The sequence below is a fragment of the Rhincodon typus genome, chromosome 8 (genome assembly GCF_021869965.1).
Source record: "Rhincodon typus isolate 14 chromosome 8, sRhiTyp1.1, whole genome shotgun sequence".
Classification (NCBI taxonomy): domain Eukaryota; kingdom Metazoa; phylum Chordata; class Chondrichthyes; order Orectolobiformes; family Rhincodontidae; genus Rhincodon; species Rhincodon typus.
The window spans coordinates 45585930-45612937 of record NC_063339.1 but is presented as its reverse complement, the minus strand read 5'-3'; the positions used below and the strand labels follow the sequence as shown (position 1 = coordinate 45612937).

Genomic DNA, 27008 nt, shown 5'->3' with positions numbered 1-27008 from the left:
TGACATTTCTAATCACTTTCTGTATCTGCATACTAAGTTGATGTGGTTCATGTAGCAGGACACCAGATGTCCCTGTACCTTTGGGTTCTGAAGTATCTCTCAATCTCAATAGTATACTGTTTTACTATTCTTTCTGCGAAAGTAGACAAGTTCACATTTCACACACTATACTCTAACTGCCAGTGAAGGTACATCAGAGTTCAATAAAAGGGGTCTGGAGCTCTCGGGAGCCTACTGGGATCAGGTTGAAGACCAGGGGCCAATGTTTCCTCTAAGCTGAGTGTACAGGTTACCACCCAACGATCGATGTTGACAAGGCAAACTTCTGATTCTGGAAGGTGCTGATGTGCACGGACATCAGGGCCTCACACAGCCAGATGTAACACTGCTAGGGGCCTGGACCAGAAGCAGAATTTCCTGTACAGACCTGTGATTTCTGCCCCGGTCATCTGCCATTTTTCCCATTCACATAACCTATCTATATCCCTTTGTACACATTTTTCCTTGACAACTTACTTTCCTATCTTTCTTTGTGTCATTGGCAAATTTAGCTACAATACCACTGATCTCATCATCAAAGTCATTCACAGAGATTGTAAATAGTTGTATCCCTAGCACTCATCCCCATGGCATTCCACCATTTAATGCCAGACAACCTTAAAATGACTTGTTTATCACTGCACTTCTTCCTGTTAGCTAACCAATCCAACATGCATACTAATATGTTACCCCCTCCACCATGAGTTCTTATTTCGTGCAGGAATCTTCAATGTTGCACCTCCAATGTCTTTTGAAAATCCATGTACACCACATTTACAGATTCCCCTTTATCCACACAAAGTGTAGAATATCCACTCGTGATAATGCCAATTTTATGCTCCTGTTCAAACCTCTGTGTAAGAAACAAATGAAAATAACGCTGCTTTGATCCCTAGTTATTGGTTAAATTTCCCTATTTTGAAAAGCCACAGTTCACCAGGAACACCATGGGATCTTGGATTTTAGCCGATTATTCAGTCTTTAGCTGGACGGGGAATTTTCACAGTCTGTCTAACTTCGCTGTTAGTGTCAGCAGCCTTTCCAAATTTCATCTGCTAATAAATCTCTCATGAGATTGTAATTGCTTGAATCCAACAGCACATACGGTTATTAATCCATTTCTTTTGGGACCATTTTTCTGTGATACTATATTTGTTTGCATTGAGATTAAAAATATTATTGGTAAGAAAAGTTACAGTTTGTGAGAACATGTGAAACTGATCCAGCTGCCAAGTTCCTGCAGTGTGCTCAACTGCTTACTTTGGTAGATGATAAACCAAATGGATAAGGAAAAGAATCAGAGTGGAGCCCGGTAGCTCTTTGAGATCAACCAAAAGATCATTGCTTTCCAGAGGAGTGGGTGAGGCCTCTTCTGGAGTATTGTGTGCCATTCTGGTCACCCTGATGTAGAAAGGATATTATTAAATTGGAGAGGGTTCAGAAAAGATTTACCAGGATGTTGCTGGGAATGGATGTTTTGAGATATAAAAACAGACTGAAAAGGCTGGGACTTTTTTCACTGGAGTGTAGGAGTTGGGGGGGGTGATCTTATTGAGGATTATAAAATCATAAGGGGTATAGATAAGGCGAATGACAAGGATCTTTTCACTAGAGTGGAGGAGTTCAAAACTAGGGGCCATATTTTTAAGGTGAGAGGAGAAAGATTTACAAAGGGCATGAGGGACAACTTTTCTAGTTAGAGAGTGGTTCATGTGTGGAATGAACTGCCAGAGAAAGTGGTGGATGCAGGTACAGTTACAACGTTTAAAAGACATTTGGATAAGTTAATGAATAGGAAAGGTTTGGCGGGGTATGGGCCAAATGCAGGCAGGTGGGACTAATTTCATTCAGGAACATGGTCAGCGTGGACTGGTTTAACTGAAGGATCTGTTTCCATGTTGTCATACTCTATGACTCAATAACAAAGGGCTGAATTTTTCAGCCCTGTGCCAGTGGTCTTGGTGGCCAGAGGCGAGGAAGCAAGGAAAACTTGATCAGTTCATGTTGAGCTGGCTCAGAGATACATTGCTACCTCTGTGCACTTGTGGGTCATTAATTAAGACAATTCTTAAAGCAACTAGCCTTCCTCTGTCCAAGTGTGTCAGGAGCCCAGCAATGGAGTGGAGCTGGCTTCACAGCCAGATGTCTGTCATGCAAACCACATGAGGCTTTTTAGTTAAGTAGGTGACATTAATTTGTAGTGCTCAGGCTTCTGTAAGTAGAAGGCATGCCAATGCAGTCATTTTGTGCAAATGGATGTCTCCACTACTGTATTTCTTGTTTGAATAGCAGCACCTGACCTGAGGGATAGGGTCTTCAGATGTGGTCAGGTGACTGAGGTAGATAAGGTGACCCAAATGTCAGGAATGCGGGAGTGTCCACCTCTGCAATTGTCCATTAGGTTTGAGATTGTTAGGATGAGAGTGGGTTTTGCAGGGTGGGTGACCTAACTAACCACGGCACAGGAAACATTCGTGGAGGGAACAACAGGGAATATAGTGGTAGGGGATACTATAATGATGAGGATTGACATTTGCAGCAAAGAATGAGAGACCAGACAACTGTTTTGCCAGCCCAGTGCCAGAGTTCTCAATATCTACTCAGGAGCTAGAAGAATTTCCAGTGGGAGGGAGAAGAGCCAGTTGTCATGGTCTTTGTAGGTATCACAGCCATAGGTAAAACTAGGAGAGTGGTTCTGCACTGAGAATCTGAGGAGATAGGCACTAAATTAAAAAACAGAACCTCAAAGGTTATGATCTCTGGATTATTACCTGAGCCATATGTAAATTGGTGTAGACTATATAAATTGAGAAAGGTGAATTAGTAGCTCAAAGCCTGGTGTGAGAGAAATCAGTTGCAGGTCGTGGGTCACCAAAACCAGTGCGAGAAAATGGGGACTCTATTCCTAAAGCATCTTACACCTGAACCATGTTGGAAATAGTGTTCTTGAGAATCACATGACTGGGGAAGTGGAGAGGGTTTTCATCTAAATAGTGGGGAAAAGAAAACAAACGTGGAAAGATGTGGCATATCAAAGTGTAATGACAAGTGAAGATAACTATAATGGGGGAAATGAGGGTTGGAAAATAGCAGAGAGGGATAGGGAGGAAAAAAAAATCTAGAACTATACTAACAAACAAGACTGGATGTTACAAAAAAAGGAGAAAAAAATTAAATACTCTGTATCTGAATGCAAATAGCATTCATAGCAAAGTAACCAAACTGATAACACACATTGAAGTAAGTAAATATGATCTGATCACTGTTACGGAGATACGATTGCAGGATGACAAAGATTGGGTCCCGAATAAAGAAGGGTATCTGATACTTGTGAATAGGAAGCTGCATAAAGGTGGAAGTGAAGCACTATTAATCAAGGATGTCATTCTGCAATAGTTACAGATGAGCTTGGTTTAGGACATCAGCATATAGAACTGGTTTGGATGGTGATGAGGAATAGTATGGTAAGGAAGATACTGTGTGAGTGGTCTGTAGATCCCCTTAACAGTCACCATATTGTAGAACAAAACATACAATAGGAAATACTGGTTGACTGTGACAAAGGGACAACAATAATCGTAGCTGACATTAATTTACATATAAAATAGCAAAATTAGATTGACAACAGTGACCTGGATGAAGCGCTCATACAATACTTTACAGATAGATTCTTAGAGCAGCGCATTTTGAACCAATCAGAAAGCAGTTTATACTAGATTTGGAATTATGCAATGTGACAGAATGAATTAATGACCTCAGAGCCAGGGCACTCCTAAAATAAAGCAATTACAATATGATTGAATTTTACATCCAGTTTGAAAGGGCAAAGATTCGTTATTAGACTAGTATTTTATACTCAAGTAAGGGCACTTATGAGGGCATGAAATCTTAGCGAGCTGAAGTAAACTGGCATGCCAGGCTGTAGATTAATAGAGATGAGTGACAGACCTTTAAGGAGTTATTTCAGAATACTCAATATAAATATGCTAACATTACAAAGAAACATTTTAAAGGGAAGACCTACCATTTGTGGTTAACTAAAGAAGTTTAGGAAAGTGTCAAACTTAAGGGAAAAGCATATAATTGCATAAAGATGAGTGGCAGAGTGACAGAAAGGTTCATCAGAATACATAAATTAAAATTAAGAGGAAGCTAGCTAGAAATATAAAAATGGGGGAAAGCAAGGTATTTGAAAAGGAAATGAATAAGTAAACTGAGTGTTAGTCCCATAAAGAGTGAGAATTAGGAATTAATAGTGCATAATTAGAAAAAGCCAGATGAAATGAAAACATATTTTGCTTCTGTCTTCGGTTTGGAGAATACAAAAGATAATCCAGTATTAGCTGTAAATCAAGAGATAGAAAGGAGAGAGGAACTTAGTGAAATTACAATCACAAGGGAAGTGGTACTGCAGGCTGACAAGTTTCTGAATGGAGATGGACTTCATTATAGAGTCTTAAAAATAAGACGTGACTGCAGAGGTAGTAGATGATGCAGAAAAGGTTCCATCAGATCGGAAAATAGCAAATATTCAAGAAGGAAGGGAGGCAGAAAACAGGAAACCATAAGTCAGTTACTTTGACATCTGTCGAGGGGAACTGTTAGAATTAATCATTGAAGAAGGAATAGCCATGCTCTCAGAAAAACTCAGTGTAATCAGGAAGAGTCAGCATGGTTTTGTCAAGGGGAAATCATGTTGAACCAATTTATTGGAGTTCTTTGAAGCAGTGCGATATGCTGGGTATAAAAGTGAGACTTCAATGTAATTTCCAGAAGGTATTTGAAATGAAACATTATTGCGGAAGAAAAAACTTATTGTGTAGAGTGTAATATATTAGCATGGATAGAAGACTGGCTGCCTGGCAGAAAACAAACAAAATACATAAATGGGTCTTTGCCTAATTGGCAGAATGTGATGAATGGAGTCCTGCAGGTGTCTGCTGGGAGCTCAACTTTTTACAATTTCCATCAATGACTTGGATGTAGGGAGCAAATGCGTGCTTACATGACAAATACAATATTATAACTGCACTTAAGAACTTATTTGATTAAATGGTTAGATTACAATTTATTTTTATCGCTAAATAAATCATATTCAGTCATCTCTAGAAAATTTATCGTTTTATAGATATCTTCATATTGATTTCCTTATATTTCTTCCAGGTTTTATTTAAAATGTTTCTTGGAAGTGCAAACTTTGGAGAAGCTGCGTATTTCATTTCTACACTGGGCTTCTTCAATTTAATTTTCATATCCTCTGCACCAGTTATACTGTACTTTACGAAAGTGGAATACTGGTCCTCATTTTCTGCTTTACCTTGGGGATACCTTTGTGGTGTGGCTGGTCTTTGGTTAGGTATGTGACTTAAATGCTTCCATAGAAAATTATTTGATTCTTTACTAGTATCCTGAAATAACAAACAAATGCTATTTCATTTGAATTACAATTTACTTCATGATGTTTAAGTTTAAATTATACATTCACAGTACTTTTAATGAATAAGACTTTGTGAGCCAATACATAATTCAGTGCAATTTTAGAGAGCTCTAATTAGCATTGAGGACTCTTGCAGAAAGTGAAAAACTTGTTATAGTAATTTTTTTTCCAAAATCAATCTAACTGATGCACACTTCTGTACACAAAATGCCATTAACCTAAACAGACCTTGTACAGACTGGTAAGATCACAGCCAATGCATTTCTTTCATATATACATAAAGCTGGAATGTTTCAACTATGCAATTAATACCCTTTTTACTAAATCTCAGATTAAATTGAACAATTAACCTGAGAGTTTATTACAATAGCACAACCACATATTTTCCACATTTAGTAGCTCCTGAACTTATCCAAACCTAGCTAAAGATTCTACTGTTTGTAAGGAATTCAATACATTCGATGACTTCAAGTTTTCCTGTTTAAGTTTAAACTTAAGTTTTCAAGTTTAAAATTATTTACGCAGAAAATGCTGGAAACACTCATCAAGTCAGGCAGTATCTGTGTAAAAAGAAACAGAGTTAATGTGTGGAGATTGATGACTTTTATTAGTGATAACATGTAAAGTAAATAAACTAACTGTGGAGAACAGTGGAATGACCTGAGGGCAGGTAAGATGCTATCTAAATGCAAATTCTTCATTTTCATTGGTGAATTTTAGAATTCTTACTTTTTTTTTAGTTTTTGAGATTCTATTTGACAAATGGATATTCAATTCACAGTTGCTTCTCAATTCACCACTATGGACAAATACTATAGGTCAAATATCCTTTGGAGTGTTATAAGGGTGTGTTGATAGGTGTGTGATGTAATGGTATACCGGGTCTATTCCATGTTGCCCTTGAAAAGGATGTTGCTTCAATTCTTCACAAAGCCACACACCAAATTTCCTCCAAGCCATGCACTATCTTATTTGGAACTATATCATTGTCACTGGGTTAAAATCCTTGTGGCCCCCTTGTTTATAGCAGTTTGAGAGTACCTATATCATACCATCTGGACTGTGGCAATTTAAGAAAGTGGATCATCACCACCTACTCAAATGCAATTAGAAATAGGTAATAAGTGCTGGCCCAGCCATTGAAGCTCACATCTGTTAAAAGAATAAAAAGTATTCTGGATGAAAACCGACAGAATTGTGGATGCAGTAAACCAGAAACAAAAACAGAAGTTGCTGGAAAAGCTCAGCAGGTCTGGCATAATCTGTGAAGAGAATTCAGAGTTAACGTTTCAGGTCCGGTGACCCTTCCTCAGAACTGATGGTAGCTAGGAAAATGTGGTTTATATGCAGGAGATAGGATGGGGATGGGGTGGGGGGGGTGGTGGGAAAGGAGTAAACAATAGGTGGGGATAGAGCCCAAAGAGAGAGAAGAACCGTTGGACATACAAAGGGTGGATAGCGTCTGGCTGGGAGAGTGAATAGCTGTTAATGGAGACTGTTATTGGCCAAAAATAGGTAGTGTGTAATAGCAGGCTATGTGATAACAAAGCCATGTGTGTGGGGTAGGGGGCTAGGACATGGGAGAGCTCAGGCTCTAAAATTATTTCATTCAATATTGCGTCTGGAGGGCTGCGGATCCCCAAGCGGAAAATGAGGTGTTGTTCTTCCGGCTTGTGCTGAGCTTCGCTGGAACACTACATCAAGCCTGAGACAGAGATGTTGGCCAGGGAACAGGGCGGTATGTTAAAGTGGCAGGCAACTGGAAACTCAGGGTCTTTTTTACGGGGAGAACGCAGATATTCTGCAAAGCGGTCCAAGTCTATGTTTCTTTTCCCCTATGTAGGGGAGACCACATTGTGAGCAGCGAATGCAGTAGACTAGATTGTGGGAAGTGCAGGTAGAGTGCTGCTTCACCTGGAAGGTATGTTTGGACCCTTGGATAGTGGGGAGGGATGTGGGAAATGGGCAGGTGTTGCACCTTCGGCAGTTGCCGGGGAAGGTGCCATGGGGCTAAGGGTGGGTATTGGGAGTGAAGAAAGAATGGGCCAGGGTGTCCTGGAGGGAACAGTCCCTGTGGAAGGTGGACAAGAGAGGGGAGGGGAATATGTGTCTGGTGGTGGCATCTCGCTGGAGGTGGTAGAAATGGCGTCTGATGATCTTCTGGATGTGGATGCTGGTGGGATGGTAGGTAAGGACAAGGGGGCCCCTATCACTGTTGTAGGAGGGAAGAGAGGTGGTGAGGGCGGAAGTGCGGGAGATGGGGACCCTGCAGCCCAATGGTATCAATGTGGATTTCACAAGTTTCAAAATCTCCCCTCCCCCTACCGCATCCCTAAACCAGTCCAGCTCGTCCCTGCCTCCCTAACCTGTTCTTCCTCCCACCTATCCCCTCCTCCCACCTCAAGCCGCACCTCCATCTCCTACCGACCAACCTCATCCCGCCCCCTTGACTTGTCCGTCCTCCCTGGACTGACCTACCCCCTTCCTAACTCCCTACCTACACTCACCTTTACTGGCTCCATCCCCGCCTCTTCGACCTGTTTGTTTCCTCTCCACCTATCCTCTCCTCTATCCCTCTTCTATCCGCCTCCCACTCTCTCCCTATTTATTTCAAAACCCCCTTCCCCTCCCCCTTTTCTGATGAAGGGTCTAGGCCCGAAACGTCAGCCTCTCTGCTCCTATGATGCTGCTTGGCCTGCTGTGTTCATCCAGCCCTGCACCTTGTTGTCTCGGATTCTCCAGCATCTGCAGTTCCTACTATCGCTATCCACTCCTTTGTCTGTCCGACTGTTCTTCTCTCTCGTTGGGCTCTATCCCCATATCGTTTACTCCTTACTCCCTCCCCCCCCCCTATCTTCTACATATAAACCAACATTTTCCTTGCTACCATCAGTTCTGAGGAAGGGTCATTGGACCTGAAAAGTTAACTCTGATTTCTCTTCACAAATACTGCCACACCTGCTGAGCATTTCCAGCAGCTTCTGTTTTTGTTTCTGAAAACAAAATTCTGGAATCTGTCGGGGTGATGCACTATTCCCAGAGTCGTTAAATAAAAATTTTTGTCAATACATGCAAAGGTCCTACTTTACCTGCTTGATAGACTCAGATTTAAAAGAAACATGGGCCAGGTTTCTGTACATAACAAGAACTATTATGTATTACAATAAATAGATTCTAACCCCAGATAAACAACTATGAACTGTCAACATATGATTGTACTATCTGAAAGTCTAACTCCTTTCTGACAGATACAGTCAAAATAATATGGAGGAGCTGGATGGAGGGGAAAGGATACAGTTTAATAGCACCATTCCTTAGGATTCAGTGGGGTGTTCCTTTTATTTTCCAAGTCCTTTAATTCTGTTTCCCTTGGGTTCTTTGACTTCTTCACAGAAGACATAGTGTGACTAGTTAATAAATTATAAAGTCTCTGATTTACTAATTAAAAGGTACAACTTACAGCATCTGGTGGGGGAACACAACTGGCTTCCTGTAGCTCCTTCTATTTTTCTGGAGAGATATACTACCTTTCCTTCCAGATGTCTAAAGGCTTCTAACTGTATCTTTCACAACCACAAGCTGTTCAGCTACTCAGGAAACAGAGAGTTGTTATCAGACTGACGACCTTTAGTATCATGACAGTCACAATTACACAAACGAAGCAGCTACTTACTGTTGGCCAAATCTCATTTGCATGCTTCTCTCTGATACTGGGCTATATGTATAAACAGTGTACCTCTCTACTTGAACAAAGCAACAATGTCAGCACCGTGCACAATGAGTTTCCATGACTTGCTTTTAAAAATGCAAAAATTCCTACTACAATGCTTGCTTTTAACACCATTCCTTTTATTTCATTTCAGTCCACAACCAAAAATAAAAAAAAGAAAATGATATGGCCTTTACAAGTCCGAAGTAGTAATCATTTTCTGACCAGGTATGCTGTAAGACCATGCAAAGCTGTGTGAATAGACAGGTTAATTGAGGATCCAAGAATCAAAATGTCTCACATAGGACCCCAATCCTTTGGCCCTGTCCTCTTACATCAGTGGTCTTGTAGGTGGAGGCTCTGCTATCATTTTTTTCAGTCATTCCTTTCAAACTTTCAATGAAAATCCATAAAACTGGCTGCAGATTTACAATTCTTTGATCTTGCCTTGGTCTTTTTATCCTAGTTGGCCTGGATTTGGTGATCAACAATTAATGAATATCACAGTTCAATTCACTTATAACTGTCCACAGACCTGTGAACTTTTGCAATATGATTTGCAGGTATTAGCATTTGAAACAGTATTGTGGATCTGGGACTTGTGTCAACAAGAAACTAATGCTCTGTCTCTAATCAGATTGAAGAATTCTTACTGAAATTAGAACAAATTAGAAAAGGCCCATTAACAGTAAATTCATGGCCATTGATTGTGGCACATAGCCCAGCATTAAATGCACTGCTGATTTTCTGCATGCTCGGCACTACCCGTAGAGCTAGTTTCAATTAAATCGCTTGAATTTCTTAATGCCAGCTGAAAGAGAGGTGCATTTTGGCTGCAGGGCTAGAGCTGACTGTAGAAGCTTTTCTCAGATGATGGAAAAAGGAGCAATCCTGCAATGCACCAAGGAAAGGGTTCTCAGTGTCACCAATGCTGTATTAGAGACACAAAGTAGAGAGAGGTCTTTTTTCCGCAGGTGACATGGCAGGGGGAGGGGGTGGGGTGGGGGCCCTGCAGAAATAGACAGAAAGGAATAGGATCACATGGCCACAGAGAACAATGTTTGATCTCAAGGACCTGCCTACAGTGCCCAAGAAAGTTCAATGACCTTTCATAAGTGGTCAAAGTCAGTGAAAACATTTTTAAATGCCATCGTCTAACCAGCACAACACTATCATCACTTTTTATTGTTTACCCATCAACAATCTCCAGTAATCAAGACTCATGCCAGACATTCATATGCTTCATCTCACACTCACACATATACACTGCTGATAGACCCACATCCAGAGTTCAGCTCAGTTATGTCAGGCACATCAACCAAATATATTGCAACACACTCACTGACCATCTTGCCTCCCTCTTGCTATACAAGCTGGATTGTAACAGTCAGCAAAGTACAAGCACAGCTGTACATACACAGTTCCTTGGAGGAGACAGCGCTCTGAATTAGTAATCCAGCAGTCACTGAAGCTATTGGCCTCACTGATAGTCTGTTCCTGTCTAATGTATTTCCTTACAGCCCTCTTCACCCTCATCCTGCTGTCTACTATGAAATGCAAGTTGCAGGTTCTAACTATGCACCCAACTCATCATTCACCCCACCCCAGCTCCATTCTCTCATCCAACCCTTCCCAATACATTTATGTTCTCAGATACACAATGCCTGCTGCCTGGCGTTGCAACCTGTGTCTTTTTTATTTTTTGTGGTTTTTAAAATTGTGAAAATTGTTAAAATGAAAGTAACTGTTTACAAGATTAGTGTTTTGCAAGGACTGCCATGTTTTGACCCAGCACTCCAGGTAAGTATTATTTAAATAGCTGCTTGAACAAGCAGTAATAGACTGTTAGTTTGCAGATGGACTGGAGCCAAGGGATTCTGTTTATAGATAGAGCCTTGGTTGGCAAGATGTTGATTGGTCTATGGACTAGCGATCAGTTTTTGATGACAAAGCCCTTTTGCCTGCCAACAACTGTGTAATTGGCTGTCAGGCAATTAAATAACTTAGGGCTGGGAAGAAGATATAAGGAGTGATCAGATTTTCATGAGCTTAGGAGCTGTCTTTCTTTTCTTCACAGTCAAAATCCACTTTAAACTTGAAGAAAACCTTTCTTTCAGCAATTTGCTGTAAGCTGTGACTTTTAATTGATAAATCAAAGTCATTTTATTAGTAAACCAGCCTCTCTGTACCTCTTGCAAACCAGAGGAAGCATTGGGAGAATAAAAGACAAGAAGAAACTTCGGACCGGCCACTATTTAGTGAAGACTAGCACAATTAAAGGCACTAGCATGACAGGCAGTAAGGGAAAATACGAGGGTGAATAGTTCATTACTGTATGGTCAAAAATATTGGATATAGCTGGTATGGAATGGTGGTTTAAAATGTCTTTTATTTCAAGATTGTGGCCAACGAGGACTCATTGATGATCAAAACAGAGGATAGAAAATTTCAGAACTGTGGAGCAACTGTGATTTGGACCTTTTTTCACAGGAACTGGAGTCTGATGAGAAACTCACTGTAGTCCATCCAGAGTGATGATGATGTGCCTTCTTCCTCCTATCTCTTTCTTTCTTACTCATCCTCCTTCTCTTCCTCCTCCTCTTGAGGTGATCATCAATACTTTGGTGGCTAAGGCTGTGGCCTCAATATTACCAGGTTGTGGAAAAATGCAACAGATCATCATGAATCACAAGCCAGACTCTGGTGAGTCCAGTGGAACTCCCCTTCAGCAGCTGAGGCTATGTATCCATTGTTTAAGGACACCAATGGTTCATCTTATGATGTTCCTAGACACAACTTTACTGTCACTGTAGGAGACCAGTCCACATTTAGCTGGGTGATAGGTCAGTCATTAGCCGTGTGTACAGCAGGTACCTTTGGCACTACGCAAGTGAATAACCTCATGCTTCCTCACATTATTTTTTCTGCCACCTTGTTGCCCACTCACTGAATCTGTCTGCATCTCTTTGCAACCTGTTTGTGTCCTCCTTACAATCTGTATTTCCACTAATTTTTGTATTGTTAAAGTCCTTACTCTTTGTCTATAGGAACCTCAGTAATGGCACAACTGATGTAGAACTGCAGTGCTGGTGTTGTTGCTGACCCTTGCCTGGACAGGTCCTGAGGCATAAGCGTAACCCTTCAACTGCTCTGTAGTTACATCTCCAATTTGAGAAAGTGTCATAATTCAGTGCTCATATCCTCGGCAAAGTATTGTCACTGGACACTATGACTGGCTGAGGAGGAATTGGGAGAGCTCTATGAGGACAGTGTGTGCCTTCTGTTGAGAGTCTACCTCCTCTTTTCCAGCAAAATCCATACAACCTCTTGCTGACGCTCAGCATCACTCCCATATGACTGAAAGAACGTTGCGAGCTCCTCCATCAGTGATTGCACTAAATCTGCAGAGCAAGAGAAAGTCAAAGCAGCTCACCTGAAATTTGAATGGTGATCCCTTTGAGTAGAGACAGAGGCAGGGTGTTCACAGGACTTGCAATGTCTAAAATGGCAGTTAGGGTGCAAAATCAGTACTGGATATTGACTAATATCACTAACCTTCACACCCTCATGCTTCCAACACGATATAAAATCTGAAAGAATCTGACACTGCACTTTTAAAGGTAAAGATCAATGTCAGAGAGACTGTTTTGCAATCATTAAGAAATTAAAACCAAACATCATAATAACTTCACTTACACATGAATGGACATGCAAGTCCTAACCTTTTGATTTGTTTAGTGAAAAACCAGTTGGTACATACCACAATGTTAGATCCTCCATGGGTTTCAGTGTTGAGTCTCTTGCTTTGTCATAGCAGCTTTTTGGAAGAACAAAGAAACTTAAACAATAACTGACTGATGTCCTCATTCAACTCCATCTATGCAATCACCAGAAGTTGCATTTGATTTACTCTTCATAATAGTAGTGCTGTTAGCTTCATATGCCCCAAATTTTGTAATAAGATTAACAATGTGTTTTATTTAAGATCTAAATTTTACTAAAAATATTTTGATGGAGAAGAAAAGAATTCACACAAAATGCAACAGCAGGAATTAGTATTGACTTAGACATAGACTTGGGCAAAACTCCAGACATCTGTTGTTGTTCTGTATATTTTTTGTGAAGATAAATGTTGACCCCCAATCTTACTTTGTACTTTGTTCTGTATATTCTTTGTGAAGATAAATGTTGACCTCTAGTCTTACTTCGTACAAAGACTGGGTGAGTTTGTTTGCTTGAAATGCACACCCAGTGAAAAAAATAATCAGTCTATTTTCCAAAGCTAAAGTGCTATTTATTAAGTCAATATAAAGTCTGATGTTTCCACAAACAACTGGTTATACTGTTGCCCTCCCTACATATGAAAGAGGTGAAAATAATTAATCATAAATTAAATATCCTTCTCATTTTCTTTCTTTGTACAGCCTTCAATATTCTTGTGAACGTCGGTGTTGTATTAACATATCCTATACTCATTTCTATCGGAACTGTGCTGAGTGTCCCTGGAAATGCAGGTAATATTTCTCTTCACTGTTGGTCTCCTGTTCTTTTATTATGCAGTAAAAGTGCCAAATCTTTTTCCTAGAGTGAAAACGTCTTTGCCCAAGGTAGAAAGCTTGGAGGTGGGATACTTGATGAGGAAGGTTGGTGCTGTAATTAAACCTCACTGCCTTTCTGCCTCCACCAAAATTCCATCCTGGTGGAAAGGCTCATGATCAACCTTTCTGTCATTGGTCCAGTTCCTTAATGTGGCACTGATCCAGGACCCTCCATCCCCAGTTGAGGTGACAAGCTGTCACAAGGTAGCGACTGTTGTACACAATGCATGATGATAGGCCTGTCTGCAGCTGAATATCTCTGAGCAGCAGAAGGCTATGTCCCTTACGTGGTGATTAATTGGCACTCGATCACGACTTAAGGGGCATAGCCTTCTGCTGTTAGGACTAATGCAGCTGCAGACAGACCTGTCATCATGCACCGTGTATGATAGTTGTTACCCAGTGGCCCCACCTCAACTGGGGATGAGAGGATCAGTGCCACATAAAGGAACTGGACATCAGGCAAAGGAGTGCCTACTGGGAGCTACTTCCCCAACCTTGTTTCTGATCAGATCCTGCACCCAACCCAAGAATCCCACTGTTGCTCCTCTTTATGCTGGGTACCCACAATCCTGAGGGATTCTGCAGCTACCACAACCATCTCCTTGATGCTGCTGAATGCCAGAGCTGCCAGTGCTCAGCCCTCCTCTGGGTCTTGAGTCCAGGGGAAGACATGCCAGTCGCCTTTCCACTGCTTGACTGGCATATAGCTTAGATGGTCTTCCGTGGAAGAAGCAGCGAAAGTTTCACAGAGACATCCAATGCTTAAATAGAGGCATAGCATCATGCAGCATGGAAACAGACCCTTTGTTCCAACTCGTTCATGTCGACCAAGTTTCCCAAACTAAACTAGTCCCACTTGTCTGCATTTGGCCCATATCCCTCTAAACCTTTCCTATTCATGTACCTGTTCAAATATCTTTTAAATATTGTAACTATACCTGCAACTACCACTTCCTCTGCAGTTTATTTCACATACAAACCACCCTCTGTGTGTAAAGGTCTATCCTTAAAACTGAAAACCTCCAGTCCGGCAACATCCTGATAAATATTTTCTGAGCTCTCTCCAATTTAATGAGATTTTTCCTATAACATGGTGACCAAAATTGTATACAGTACTCCAAAGTGGCCTCACCAATGCCCTGTACAACCTCACAATGATGTCCCAACTCCTATATACTCAATGGTCTGAACAATGAAGGCAAGCATGCTAAATACCTTCTTAACCACCCTGTCTACCTGTGATGCAACTTTCAAAGAACCATCTACCAGAATCCCTAGGTCTCTCTGTTTAACAACAATGCCCAGGGCCCTACCATTAACTGTATAAGTCCTGCCCTTGTTTGCTTTACCACAATGCAACACCTCGCATTTATCCAAATTAAACTCCATCTGCCACTCCTCAGCCCATTGACCTAATTGATCAAGTCTTCTGCATAATCTTTGATAACCTTCTTCACTGTTGACCACCAATTTTGGTGTCATCTGCCAACTTACTAACCATGCCTCCCAAAATAAATAAGATACTGCCCATATGAGTTGATTCCAAAAGTTTTACAGTTGTGACAAAACAATGGCAGAGATTTTTGTCTGCACTGTCTGGATGATATTTTAGTCGAATGAATTACCCATCTGTTTTTATCACATTGTGTAGAGTATCCCCTGTTTGTTATATCTCAGTGAAGATTACTGTGCATTTCCATTTAATAGCTGCAATGTTGTTCAACCTTTTACATCATTAGTTTATCATTGCTTTGGGGAAACCTGGTGAAAACTGTGAAGTTCTTGCAAATAGTAGTTATGTTTATTGCTGTGAAATTCCCATAATTCTTGTATGCAATTGTCTAATCCAGTTGTAACAGATATAAGTAATTCTGAATGAAAATGTTATTAAGCCCATCCAGCTTCTCATATTTTTACATTCTAGCCTACTCCCCCTAATTCTTCCTTGAGCTGTTACACCTTCCTTAGGTTCCACGTTTCAGATCAAACAAATGGCTGTAATATACATCTGTTATTCTTTACAATGATTTTTAATTCCAATCTCAGCTTGTACAGAAGTAACGCCATTATGATTGATATTAATGACTTGCTTGTACGTTATTTGTGGAGTTTGGGTGAGCTCAGCTGTCCAGAGTTAAAAGGCAGAATAGCCAAAAAGCATGGAACAAACTCAATGCAATGAAAGCAAACCAAAAATCCAAGTCAGGCGTACAACACATTTAGGCTTGATGTAATTGAACACAATTGTGAGGAACATTACAATTGAGTTTGAAAATCCACTTCCTTAAACTAACCTTTGGTGGTGATAAGACAATTCTGGGGCAAAGTACCAAATCAGTGGGAGGAAACAGGATGCCCTGACCCTAACGGATGATGTTTGCTGACTTGCATGTATCTGAAAAGTGAGCTCTTGCATTAGCATCACTGGCCAATCAGGGGATGCAGAGACACACAATCCCGTGCAGCTTTAGGGCAACGAGTTCTCCTTTCTCTTTAATTTTAACAACTCACAGGAATAACTATTGTAGTACAAAATCTCTCCCTTAATTGATACTTCTGGCATCATCCTTCAACTATCCATGATAAAGGTTGTGACAATCTGTTTGTGCTTGAGTCAATTTAAAAATTCTCAGCGTTTATATTTAGAATCACTGCATACTTACATATAAAAGGAGGCTATGCAATCCATCATGTCATTTCTGGCTCTCTTCAAGAATAACTCAACTTGTTTCTCTCACTTAAAAAAACCAAGAGAACTGCGGATGATGTAAATCAGGAACAGAAACAGAAGTTGCTGGAAAAACTCAACAGGTCTGGCAGCATCTGTGAAGAAAAAAGCAGAGTTAATGTTTCAGGTCCGGTGACCCGGTCCGAGGAAGACAGATGCTGCCAGACCTACTGAGCTTTTCCAGCAACTTATGTTTTTGTTCTTGTTTCTCTCCCTTGTCCTTTCCAAGAGCCCTGAATTGTTTTGTCACCATGTATTAACTAATTCCCTTTTGAAGCCACAATCAAATCAGGCACCACCACGTTCCCAGGTAGTGCATGCTACATCCTAAATATACACTGTGTTTTTAAAAAACCTGCTCCTCATGTCTACAGCAGTTTTTTTGCCATTCACTTTACATCAGTGTCCTCTGGTTTTTGGCCTTCCTTCTAATGTGGATAGTTTTGCTCGATCTGCTCAAGATCCTTCATCATTTTGAAAACTTCTATATCAGATTCCCCCCTCAATCTTCATTAAAGATAACAGCCCCAGCTTTTTCTAACCTCGCCATGTTACTGAAGTCCATCATTCCTGTAACCAGTTTCATCAATATTTTCTGCATGAATCCTTCACTTTCTTCCTAAAGCTTGGTGTCCAGAATTGGATACAATACTCCAGTTGGAGCTAAGTTAATATTCTTTGTAACTTCCTTGCAATTGTACTCAGTGCATTTATTCGTAAAGCCCACGATACCGTAAAAAGTGATTTTTAGCTACTTTCTCAAGCTGCACACCATTTTCACTGATTTGTGTACATATACCCCTGGCCTTTCTGTTCTTCCACTCCTCATTTTGAATTAGACCCATTCTTTTACTATCAATTCTCCTTGTTCTTCCACAAAAATATATATCAATTGACAAATCTGCTACTTGTCTACCCGATCAACTATCCTGTCTATATCTTCTTGAATTCACTATCCACCTCATTCAGAATAGCAAAACTTTATGTCAAGTGTAAATTTTGAAATTGTGCTGTATTTCTGTGTCTCAGGGTATTAACATACGTGGAGCAAAGCAGTGGTCCTAGCACCAGCTCCTAAAGAACCATATTGTAGACCATCCTCCAGTCGAAGAAACAATCACTACCCTCTAATTCTTCTCATACATTCAATTTTATATCCATGCTCCCAGTGTTCCTTTATTATTCCACAACCTTTAAATTTGCTTTTAAGCCTGTTCTGTGTCATTTTATCGAATACCTTTTGGAATATCTTGTACACCACTGCAACCATAACCTTCAGTTGCTAGATTTATCCTTAGATCCAGTGAGTTAAGGTGTAATAATTCTCAATGCCTCTGGTGATTCATTGTTTACATTGTATCAGCTGTGGCTCTATCTCTGAAGCACAAAGTTCTGGGTTCAAATCCCATTCTAGGGCTTCAGTGTAAGAGTTAAGGCTGACACTGCAGTTCAGCCCTGAGGGAGCTTTACATCATTTGAAGTGCTATCTTGTGGATGAGACAGTAAACAGAAAGCTCCGTTTGCCTGTTCAGGTGGATGGTGATCCAATGGCGCTATTTCAAAGAAGAACTGGGAACTAATTGGATGTGAGCCACTTTTGGAAGTTCTGAAGATGTGAACAATACAATAAAAATGCTGGTTTGTTCTTTGTTTCCACAGGCAAATTTAGTTTGATTTAAGTTTGCCATGGTATCAGAGAAGCATACTTCTGGCTGCATCTGACGGATATTTAGGCACGTACTGTTCATGATCTTCGGAAAAAAACAAAATTAATGACTGACTATTTGTATTACATGCACTTCCAGCCTCTTGGGATATACTCACAAAATTACTGCTTTAGGATGATCCGTATTTTACTAGTAAGTCGCAAAGGAAGTGGTAAAACCAGCTATGATAATTTTCAGAATTCAGAAATTTTGCAGACTAAGACACAGCACATGCACATCTGATTCTTTAGCCTGAATTATGTTCAGATGACAAATTCAAACAAGTTAGATGTAAAGTGTCATACTTTTAACCATGAAACATATAGATGGAAACAATAGGATAATTCAAAGAGATAGTAGGAACTGCAGATGCTGGAGAATCTGACATAACAAGGTGTAGAGCTGGATGAACATAGCAGGCCAAGCAGCATCAGAGGAGCAGGAAGGCTGACATTTCAGGCCTAGACTTTTTCTGAAGAAGGGTCTAGGCCCGAAACGTCAGTCTTCCTGCTCCTCTGATGCTGCTTGGCCTGCTGTGTTCATCCAGCTCTACACCTTGTTATCTCAGGATAATTCGAAGGCTAATTTTGAGGTTTCTCTGAATAACTGTTAAATTGCGTATGGTTTTCAACAACTATGTAAAATGGCAGGTCAGACTGTTCAATTGGCATCATTGGTAATGAGTTATCTTTCTTACACAGCTGTCGACCTTATGAAACACGAAGTGATATTTAGTATGGTGAGGTTGACTGCCACTACTATCATATGCATCGGCTTCCTGCTCATGCTTCTTCCTGAAGAATGGGATGAAATAACTTTAAGGTTTATTAACAGATTAAAGGAGAAGAAGAATGAAGATCAAGCAGAAGACACCACAGAGTCTAGTGTCCACACTCGGAGCAGAAGCAGAGCAAACGGCACAGTTTCAATTCCTTTAGCTTAAAAGCAGCTAAGTTTTAAAATGCACGAAGATGTATATTCTGTGAATATAATTTAGTTGTGTGAAATAGTATGCTATTATGACAGTATTACTTTTTGAAGCAAAGATCTATGGTATACAATATAAGTATGACAGTTAATAAATTATTAAAAACAACATTATTGCAATTTAAACTTTATAAAATTACATGGGAATGGGTGTTAGTGTCAAATAAAGTTTTTGTAAAGGTCCTTGCATTGGGTTTTTTATTATTTATTTAATGATATGGTCTTTGGTTAAAAAGAACATTTTTTCCTTTTGATTGTTGTTACTGCATTCAATTGTATTCTAACACAATCAAAATAAAAGACTGATAGAGCACATGTAAAAGTGTCCTGCTTTTTCATATATTTATCACACTGTGACTATTTGAACACTGTTTAAATGTCCCAGTTAATGCATGGGAAATTTGTGCTGTCAGTTCTACAAACATTTTTTTTATGTTTTTAAAACATGGGCAAGGAAACCTTCTGCTGATTACCACGCCCAGTCCTCCCTCAGCTGGTGATTCGGTACTCCTCCATGTTGAACAACACTTAGAGGAGGCACTGAGGATGGCAAGGGAACAAAATGTGTTCTTGGTGGGGGATTTCAATATCCACCACCAAGAGTGGCTCAGGAGCAGTACTACTGATCAAGCTGGTCGGCTCCTAAAGGACATAGCTACTAGATGGAGTCTGTGGCAGGTGGTGAGCGAACCAACAAAAGGGAAAAACATACTTGACATCATCCTCATCAATCTACCAGCTGCAGATACATCTGCCCATGACAGTATCAGTAAGACTGACCACCGCATAGTCCTTGTAGGGACAAGGTCCTGCCTTCACATTGAAAATAACCTCCATCATGTTATGTGGCACTATCACCGTGCTAAATGGGACAGACTTGAACACATCGAGCAATGCAAGACTGGGCATCCATGAGGCACTGTGGGCTATCAACAGCAGCAGAATTGTACTCCAGCACAATCTGTAACCCCAAGGTCTGGCATATTCCCCACTCAACCATTACCATCCAGCCAGGGATCAACCCTGGTTCAATGGACAGTGCAGGAGGGCATTCCAGGAGCAGCACCAGGCATACCTGAAGATGAGGTGTCAACCTGGTGAAGCCACCAAAGAGGACTATTTGCACCCCAAACAGCAAAAGCACCAAGTGATAGAGCTAAGCAATCCCATAACTAACTGATCAGATCTAAGCTCTGCAGTCCTTTCGCAGCAATCTTCAGCCAGAAGTGCCGAGTGGATGATCCATCTTGGCCTCCTCCAGTGGTCCCCAGCATTACAGATACCAGTCTTCAGCCAATTCGTTTCACTCCACCTGATATCAAGAAACGGTTGGAGACACTGGATACTGCAAAGGTTACGGGCTGTGACAACATTCCGGCAATAGTACTGAAGACTTGAGCTCCAGAACTTGCTGCTCCCCTCGCCAAGCTGTTCCAGTACAGTTACAACACTGGTATCTACCTGGCAATGTGGAAAATTGCCCAAGCATGTCCTGTACATAAAAAGCAGGATAAAGCCAATCAGGCCAATTACTGCCCTATCAATCTCCTCTCAATCATCAGTAAAGTGATGGAAGGTGTCATCAAAGGTGCTATCAAGCAGCAACTGCTCAGCAATAAACTGCTCAGTGATGCCCAGTTTGGGTTCCACCAGGGCCAATCAGCTCCCGACCTCATTACAGCCTTGGTTCAAGGACAAAAGAGCTGAATTCCAGAGATGAAAGTGACAGCCTTGACATCAAGGCGGCATTCGACCGAGTGTGGCATCAAGGAGCCCTGGCAAAACTGGAATCAATGGGTATCAGAGGCCAAACTCTCCAGTGGTTAAAGTCATACCTGGCACATAGGAAGATGATCATGGTTGTTGGAGGTCAATCATCTCAGCTCCAGGACATCTCTGCAGGAGTTCCTCAGGGTACTGTCCTAGGCCCAACCATCTTCAGCAGCTTCATCAATGACCTTCCTTCCATCACAAGGTCAGAGGTGGGAATGTTCGCCAATGACTGCACAATGTTCAGCACCATTCACAACTCCTCAGACACCGAAGCAGTCCATGTCCAAATGCAACGTGATCTGGACAATATCCAGGCTTGGGCTGACAAGTGGCAAATAACATTCATGCTACACAAATGCCAGGCTATGACCATTAGCAATAAGAGACAATCTAACCATCATCACTTGATATTCAATCGTTACCATCACGGAAGCCCCCACTGCCAATATCGTGGGAGTTATCATTGATCAGAAGCTCAACTGGACTCACTACATAAACTCAGTTGGCCACAAGAGCAGGTCAGAAGCTGGGAATACTGCAGCGAGTAACTCACCTCCTGACTCCTCAAAGCCTGTCCACCATCTACAAGGCACAAGTCAGGAATATGATGGAATACTCCCCACTTGCCTGGATGGGTGCAGCTCCAAGAACACACAAGAAGCTTGACACCATCCGGGACAAAGCAGCCTGCTTCATTGGCACTACATCCACAAACATTCACTCCCTCCACCACCGACGCACAGTCGCAGCAGTGTGTACTGTCTACAAGATGCACTGCAAAAATTCACCAAAGATCCACAGACAACACCTCCCAAACCCACAACCAATTCCAATTAAAAGGACAAGGGCAGCAGATATATGGGAACACCACCACCTTCAAGTTCCCCTCCAATCCACTTACCATCCTGACTTGGAAATATGTTGTCATTCCTTCACTGTCACTGGGTCCAAATCCTAGAATTCCCTCCCTAATAGCATTGTGGGTCAACCCACAGCAAGAGGACTGCAACAGTTCAAGAAGGCAGCTCACAACCACCTTCTCAAGGGTAACTAGGAATGTCCAATAAATGCTGGCCAGCCAGTGATGCCCACATCCCACAAATTGAAAAAAAAGTTCTTTAAAATGAGACCGACACACGGCAAGTGCTCTATGCTGCTTATTGGCAGTGCAGTAGTTTGAGGGGAACTGTGGGTCAGAAAACAGAATGAATTTATACCATTTAAAGGCATCTGCACCTCTTAAAGGGGAGGTGTATGTTATATAAGGTAATGGTTCTGCAAGGGTTAATGCTCATGTTACATTGGCTCCATCCATTGTACTGATCGCACACAGTCTATGGATGGAGACAAGGATTTCTAGCTTTTGGGGGGACAAGATGTATCTGTACCAGCTCCCTGAGATCTTAATAATTATCCCTGACCAGAAAGAGTTGTAAATATTGTTATTATGCAGCATTTTTTTAAAGAACAGTGCATCCCTTATAGATGGTCTATAATAGTGTATCTTCTCCTGCCAATCACTAGATAGACCCAACACAATGCAAAGGGGGGATTCCCGGTAACAAACAACCTCAATCAATTCTTACCCAATACCACGTAATCGTAGAGGAAAAAACCACAAGGTGCCAGCACTGGTCATTTGGGAACATGCACAGTGTTCTGCACCTATAGATAGTAACAGGATGTACTTGAACTTGATGATGTGACTAGAAGGCTTGCAGATTCTCACTCACAACAATGAGAGTTGTTCAGACATCTCCTCATGGAGACAGACAGTGCTCCAGACAGCAAATGCACTGGCAATTGGAAGAGATAGCTTAGGAGGGTGATTTCAGGAATTTATCCCTTAGCACCTGGCTGCGATTGGAAAAGGAGTTTGCTGATCTTTCATGGATTTTGAAGGCAAGGCTCCTAACTCGCAGTTCCATTAATTTCTGCACTATCTAAAATTCAATTACTCATAACCCTGTCTTTTTCTGCTTCAGTGAGGAAACTGTAGCCAAGCTCTCTAACATGATGCTGGTAAATTTGAAGCTCAAATCATGGCATGGGTAACCCTTCCTCTGACTGTTAAACCCACAACAGTGTTGAATTTCTGTACCACATTGGGATTGATAGTATCGATCAGGAGAAACTGTTCCCACACATGGAAGGATTAGTAATCAGATAGTACTGACTTAAGATATTTGGCAAAACAATTCTTAGAAATGGGGGGAGATGAGGACAATTTCTATGGTGATCACAAATACATTTCCTGGTGGGGTGTTGGAAGTAGATTCAGTCGTAAGTTTCAAAAGGTAAGTGCATATATGCTGAATGAAGGATTCACTGATCTACGAGGAAAGAACAGTGGGGATTGGGACTAATTAGATAGCGTCTTCAAAGAGTTGGTGCAGGCAAACTGAGTGCAAATACCTAGTTCTATGCTGAATGATTCCACACATAGATAGATTACTTCTGTCATTTTTAGAAAGATAATTGATTGTTCTACAAAGCTGAAATCAGCCTTCATTGTTTTAATGCTCCGTATTGCCCCAGCCAGAGGATAACTAGATATCAGGATATAGAATCATAGAAGGGCTCTTCATGGAAGGAGGTTATTTGGCCCATTGTGTCCATGCTTGCTCTCTGAAGGACCAATTCATTTGGTGCCACACTCTGTCTTTTCCCTGTAGACCAGAGCATTTTTCCTTTTCAGATAATAATTTAAGTTCCTTTTGAGAGCCTAAACTGAACTTGTTTCCACCATACTCACAGGCAACACATTGCAGATCCTAATCATTCACTACATGAATGGTTTTCCCTCATGTCGCCATTGCTTCTTTTGCCAATTACCTCAATTCTGAGCTCTCTGGTTCTTGATCCTTCAACAAAGGAAAGATTTTACTACTTACTCCATTTAAACCCCTCAGGATTTTGAATACCTCCATCAAATCCAACCTTCTTTCCTACTGCTGCAGACAAAGTTGGAGCCCTAAACCACAGCATGGAAAACCCTTTCTGAATTGGAATTACCAAAGAACAAGTGAATAAGCTTGATAGCATTCAGAAACAAGCACTAAATAACAAAGGTGTACCAAGTTACCCTTAACAAGGCAACATTTGTTTAATTTTGTCAAAGGCAGAGAAGGATCTGTATGGACTTTTTGGTCATTTGTTCATGCAATGTGGCATCATTGACTGGGCCAGAATTTATTGCCCAACCTTTATCATATTATAACACCTGGAAGCAGTGGTAACGGTGAAACTGATAAATAAAAATGGCTAGAAAATTTAAAATAACATGCTACAATAACTAAAACTAAAGAGCATAAACAAAAGTATGCTTTTCCTTGGTTTTCATGGACTGTTTATAGTTTTCTCCATGCAGAAAATGTAGAAGAAATTCACAATCAGGACAATGTGCATAGGTATGTTTACAGGTGACACTAAATTAGGTAATGTAGGCAGTTACCAATAGACAGAAACAGGCTGCGTTCAATGTGTACAAGTGTCAAGTCCTCGACTTTGGATCAGTGCAAACTTGGTGGGCCAAAGGGCCTGTTCCTGAGCTGGAGTCTTTTTTGTTCTTTGGATCCAAGAAATATACCTTGGAATATTTTCTTAATGGAAACAGTCTAGAACAGTAGCAGATCAAAGAGATTTAGGTATCCATGTACAAAACCAAATACAAGCTGCTAAGCAGATACAAAGAGTATTAAATAAGGCAAATGGAATGTTGGCCTTTACTTCAAACTGGGTTAGAATTCAAAGGTGGAAAAATGAGGTGTCAGTCTCTAGAACATTAGTCAGGTTCCAACAGGAGTACTATATTCAGCATTTGGCATTGAGGTTTAAAAAGATACATTGTTTCGGAGGGGATACAGTGCAGATGCGCTCAAACGATACTAGAAACAGTAGGGTTAAATTATTAAGACTGATAACATAAATGTGGTTTGCATTCCTTTGACTGCAGAAGCTTAAGCAATGGTCCAATCAACTCTTGAAAATGTTAAAGAGATTCAGGACAACAGGTATGATAAATCTATTTCCTTTAGTTGGGGATTCCAGGACAAGTTTGAGAATATTAGTAAAAAGGCCCAGAGGATCTTGAGCATTAACATAGAGGCATAGAATAAACAAGGAAATTATTATGCCTCTTTATAAACACAGGTTTGACCTCAACTTAAAAAGGGAGTATAAAAGATTTATGCAAAAGTTTCATGGATGAGGGATTTCAGTTAAATGATACAAAAGCTAGGATTAGTTTTAGAGAATATTGAGATTTGTTTGGATGGAAATGTTCAAATTTGTGAATGATCGAGTTAGGGACAAATTGCTGTCATTGGTGAAAGGGTCAAGAAGCAGAGGATACAGATTTAAGATGGTTGACAAAATAATCAAAGGCAACTTGAGGGAAACCATTTTTTATGCAGTTCAGGGTTTTGATTTGGAATGGATTGGTGGATTCAATCCTAGCTTTTGAAGCGGAAGTGCAATACTATTTGCAGAGAGCCAGCATTGGCTTGAAGGACCACGTAGCCTCCTTATGTGCTTTATCTATTCTATAATTCAATAAGAGGCACAATAAGTTAATGAAATGAGGAAACACTTCTCAGCTGACCTTTGTTAGAAGTTAACAAGTGATTAAGAAAACAAATGGCATATTGACCTTTATTACAAGAGGATATGAGTATTGGAGTGAAGAGTATTGGAGTGAAGATGTCTTACTGCAATTATGCAGATCTTTTGTGAGTTCACATTTGGCATATTGTGTATGATTAAAAACCAAAAGAACCACGGATGCTGTAAATCAGGAATAAAAACAAATTTGCTGGAAAAGCTCAGCAGATCTGGCAGCAACTGTGAAGGAAAAAACAGAGTTAACGTTTTGGGTCCGGTGACCCCTCCTCAGAACTTTATTGTGTATGATACTGGTATCTTTAGCTAAGGAAAGATATGCTTGTCATACAGTGAGTAAAACAAAGGTTCCCCAAACTAATTCCTGGGATGGTTGTTTAGTCCTATAAGAAAAGATGAAATCAGATGAGCCTATATTCCCTGAAGTTTAGAAGAATGAAAGGTGATTTCATTCAAACAGGCAAAATTCTTACAAAGCTTGACAGCGTAGATGCAAGGATGATGTTTCCCCTGGCCGGGGTGTCAAGAACCAGGAGACACAATCTTAGAGGCAGGGGCACACCATGCAGGATTGACATGGGAAAGAATTTCTTCACCCAGAAAATGGTGAATCTTTGAAATTCTCTGACCCATGGGGCTATGGAGGATTGCTGGTTAATTATGTTCACAATTGAAATAGATAGATTTCTACATCTTAAAACAGAATCAGGGATAGTGCAGGGAAATAGTGTTGAAGTAGATCAGCTATGATCTCATTGAATGGCAGAGTAGACTCTGAGGGCTGAATGGCCTACTCCTGCTGTTATTTTTAATGCTCTCAGAGGTGAGTATAGTATGCCAGGATGAAGATGGGGGAATGAAATTTTCTGAGCAATATTGAGAAGGGTACAAGAAGGCTCATTAGACTCGAAAGATTAACCCTCCTTTCTCTTCACAGATGCTGCCAGTTTCTCCAGCAATTTCTGTTTATGTTTGTTTCAAATCAACATCCGCAATACTTTGTTTTATTGTCACAACACGACCTTGTCCTTTAGCTCTTCCAGTGTGCCCTTCGATGGTAAAATAAAGACAGCGATGAACAAAGTAACTAGGTCAGGAGCATGCTATCCAGATGCAAATTGCTATCCAGAGCGGATTATTCCCTGCCAGTGTTTGTAGGTCAGGCATGACTGGGTTCAGCATTTCAGAGACTTGGGGGGCGGGTTGCTGCATGACCGGAGCGGGGATGGTAACTCTTTAACGCGAGATGGAAGAGTTTGCAACAGGGGCGTTACCTCGGTAACAGAAAGCCTCCCCGGGGAAGCTGTAGTTGATGATTATAATGGAAATCTCCAAGGCAGACTCAGACCGGCACCTAACACACACACACACATACTTGTCCTGATGCTTAGAGAGTGCGTGGGCGAAG

At 40.9% G+C, this 27008-nt stretch overlaps 1 protein-coding gene across 1 annotated transcript in view; it reads left to right on the top strand.

The window, feature by feature from the left end:
• The window catches only part of slc35f4 (solute carrier family 35 member F4), a 165820-nt gene extending 146530 nt beyond the window's left edge, over window positions 1-19290 (top strand). The window contains exons 5-7 of the mRNA XM_048600276.1: window positions 5203-5395; window positions 13610-13699; window positions 18922-19290. Coding sequence (XP_048456233.1) covers window positions 5203-5395; window positions 13610-13699; window positions 18922-19163 — 525 coding nt within the window. The 3' untranslated portion in view covers window positions 19164-19290. The remainder of the gene's footprint in view (window positions 1-5202; window positions 5396-13609; window positions 13700-18921) is intronic.
• The last annotated feature ends 7718 nt before the right edge of the window (window positions 19291-27008 follow it).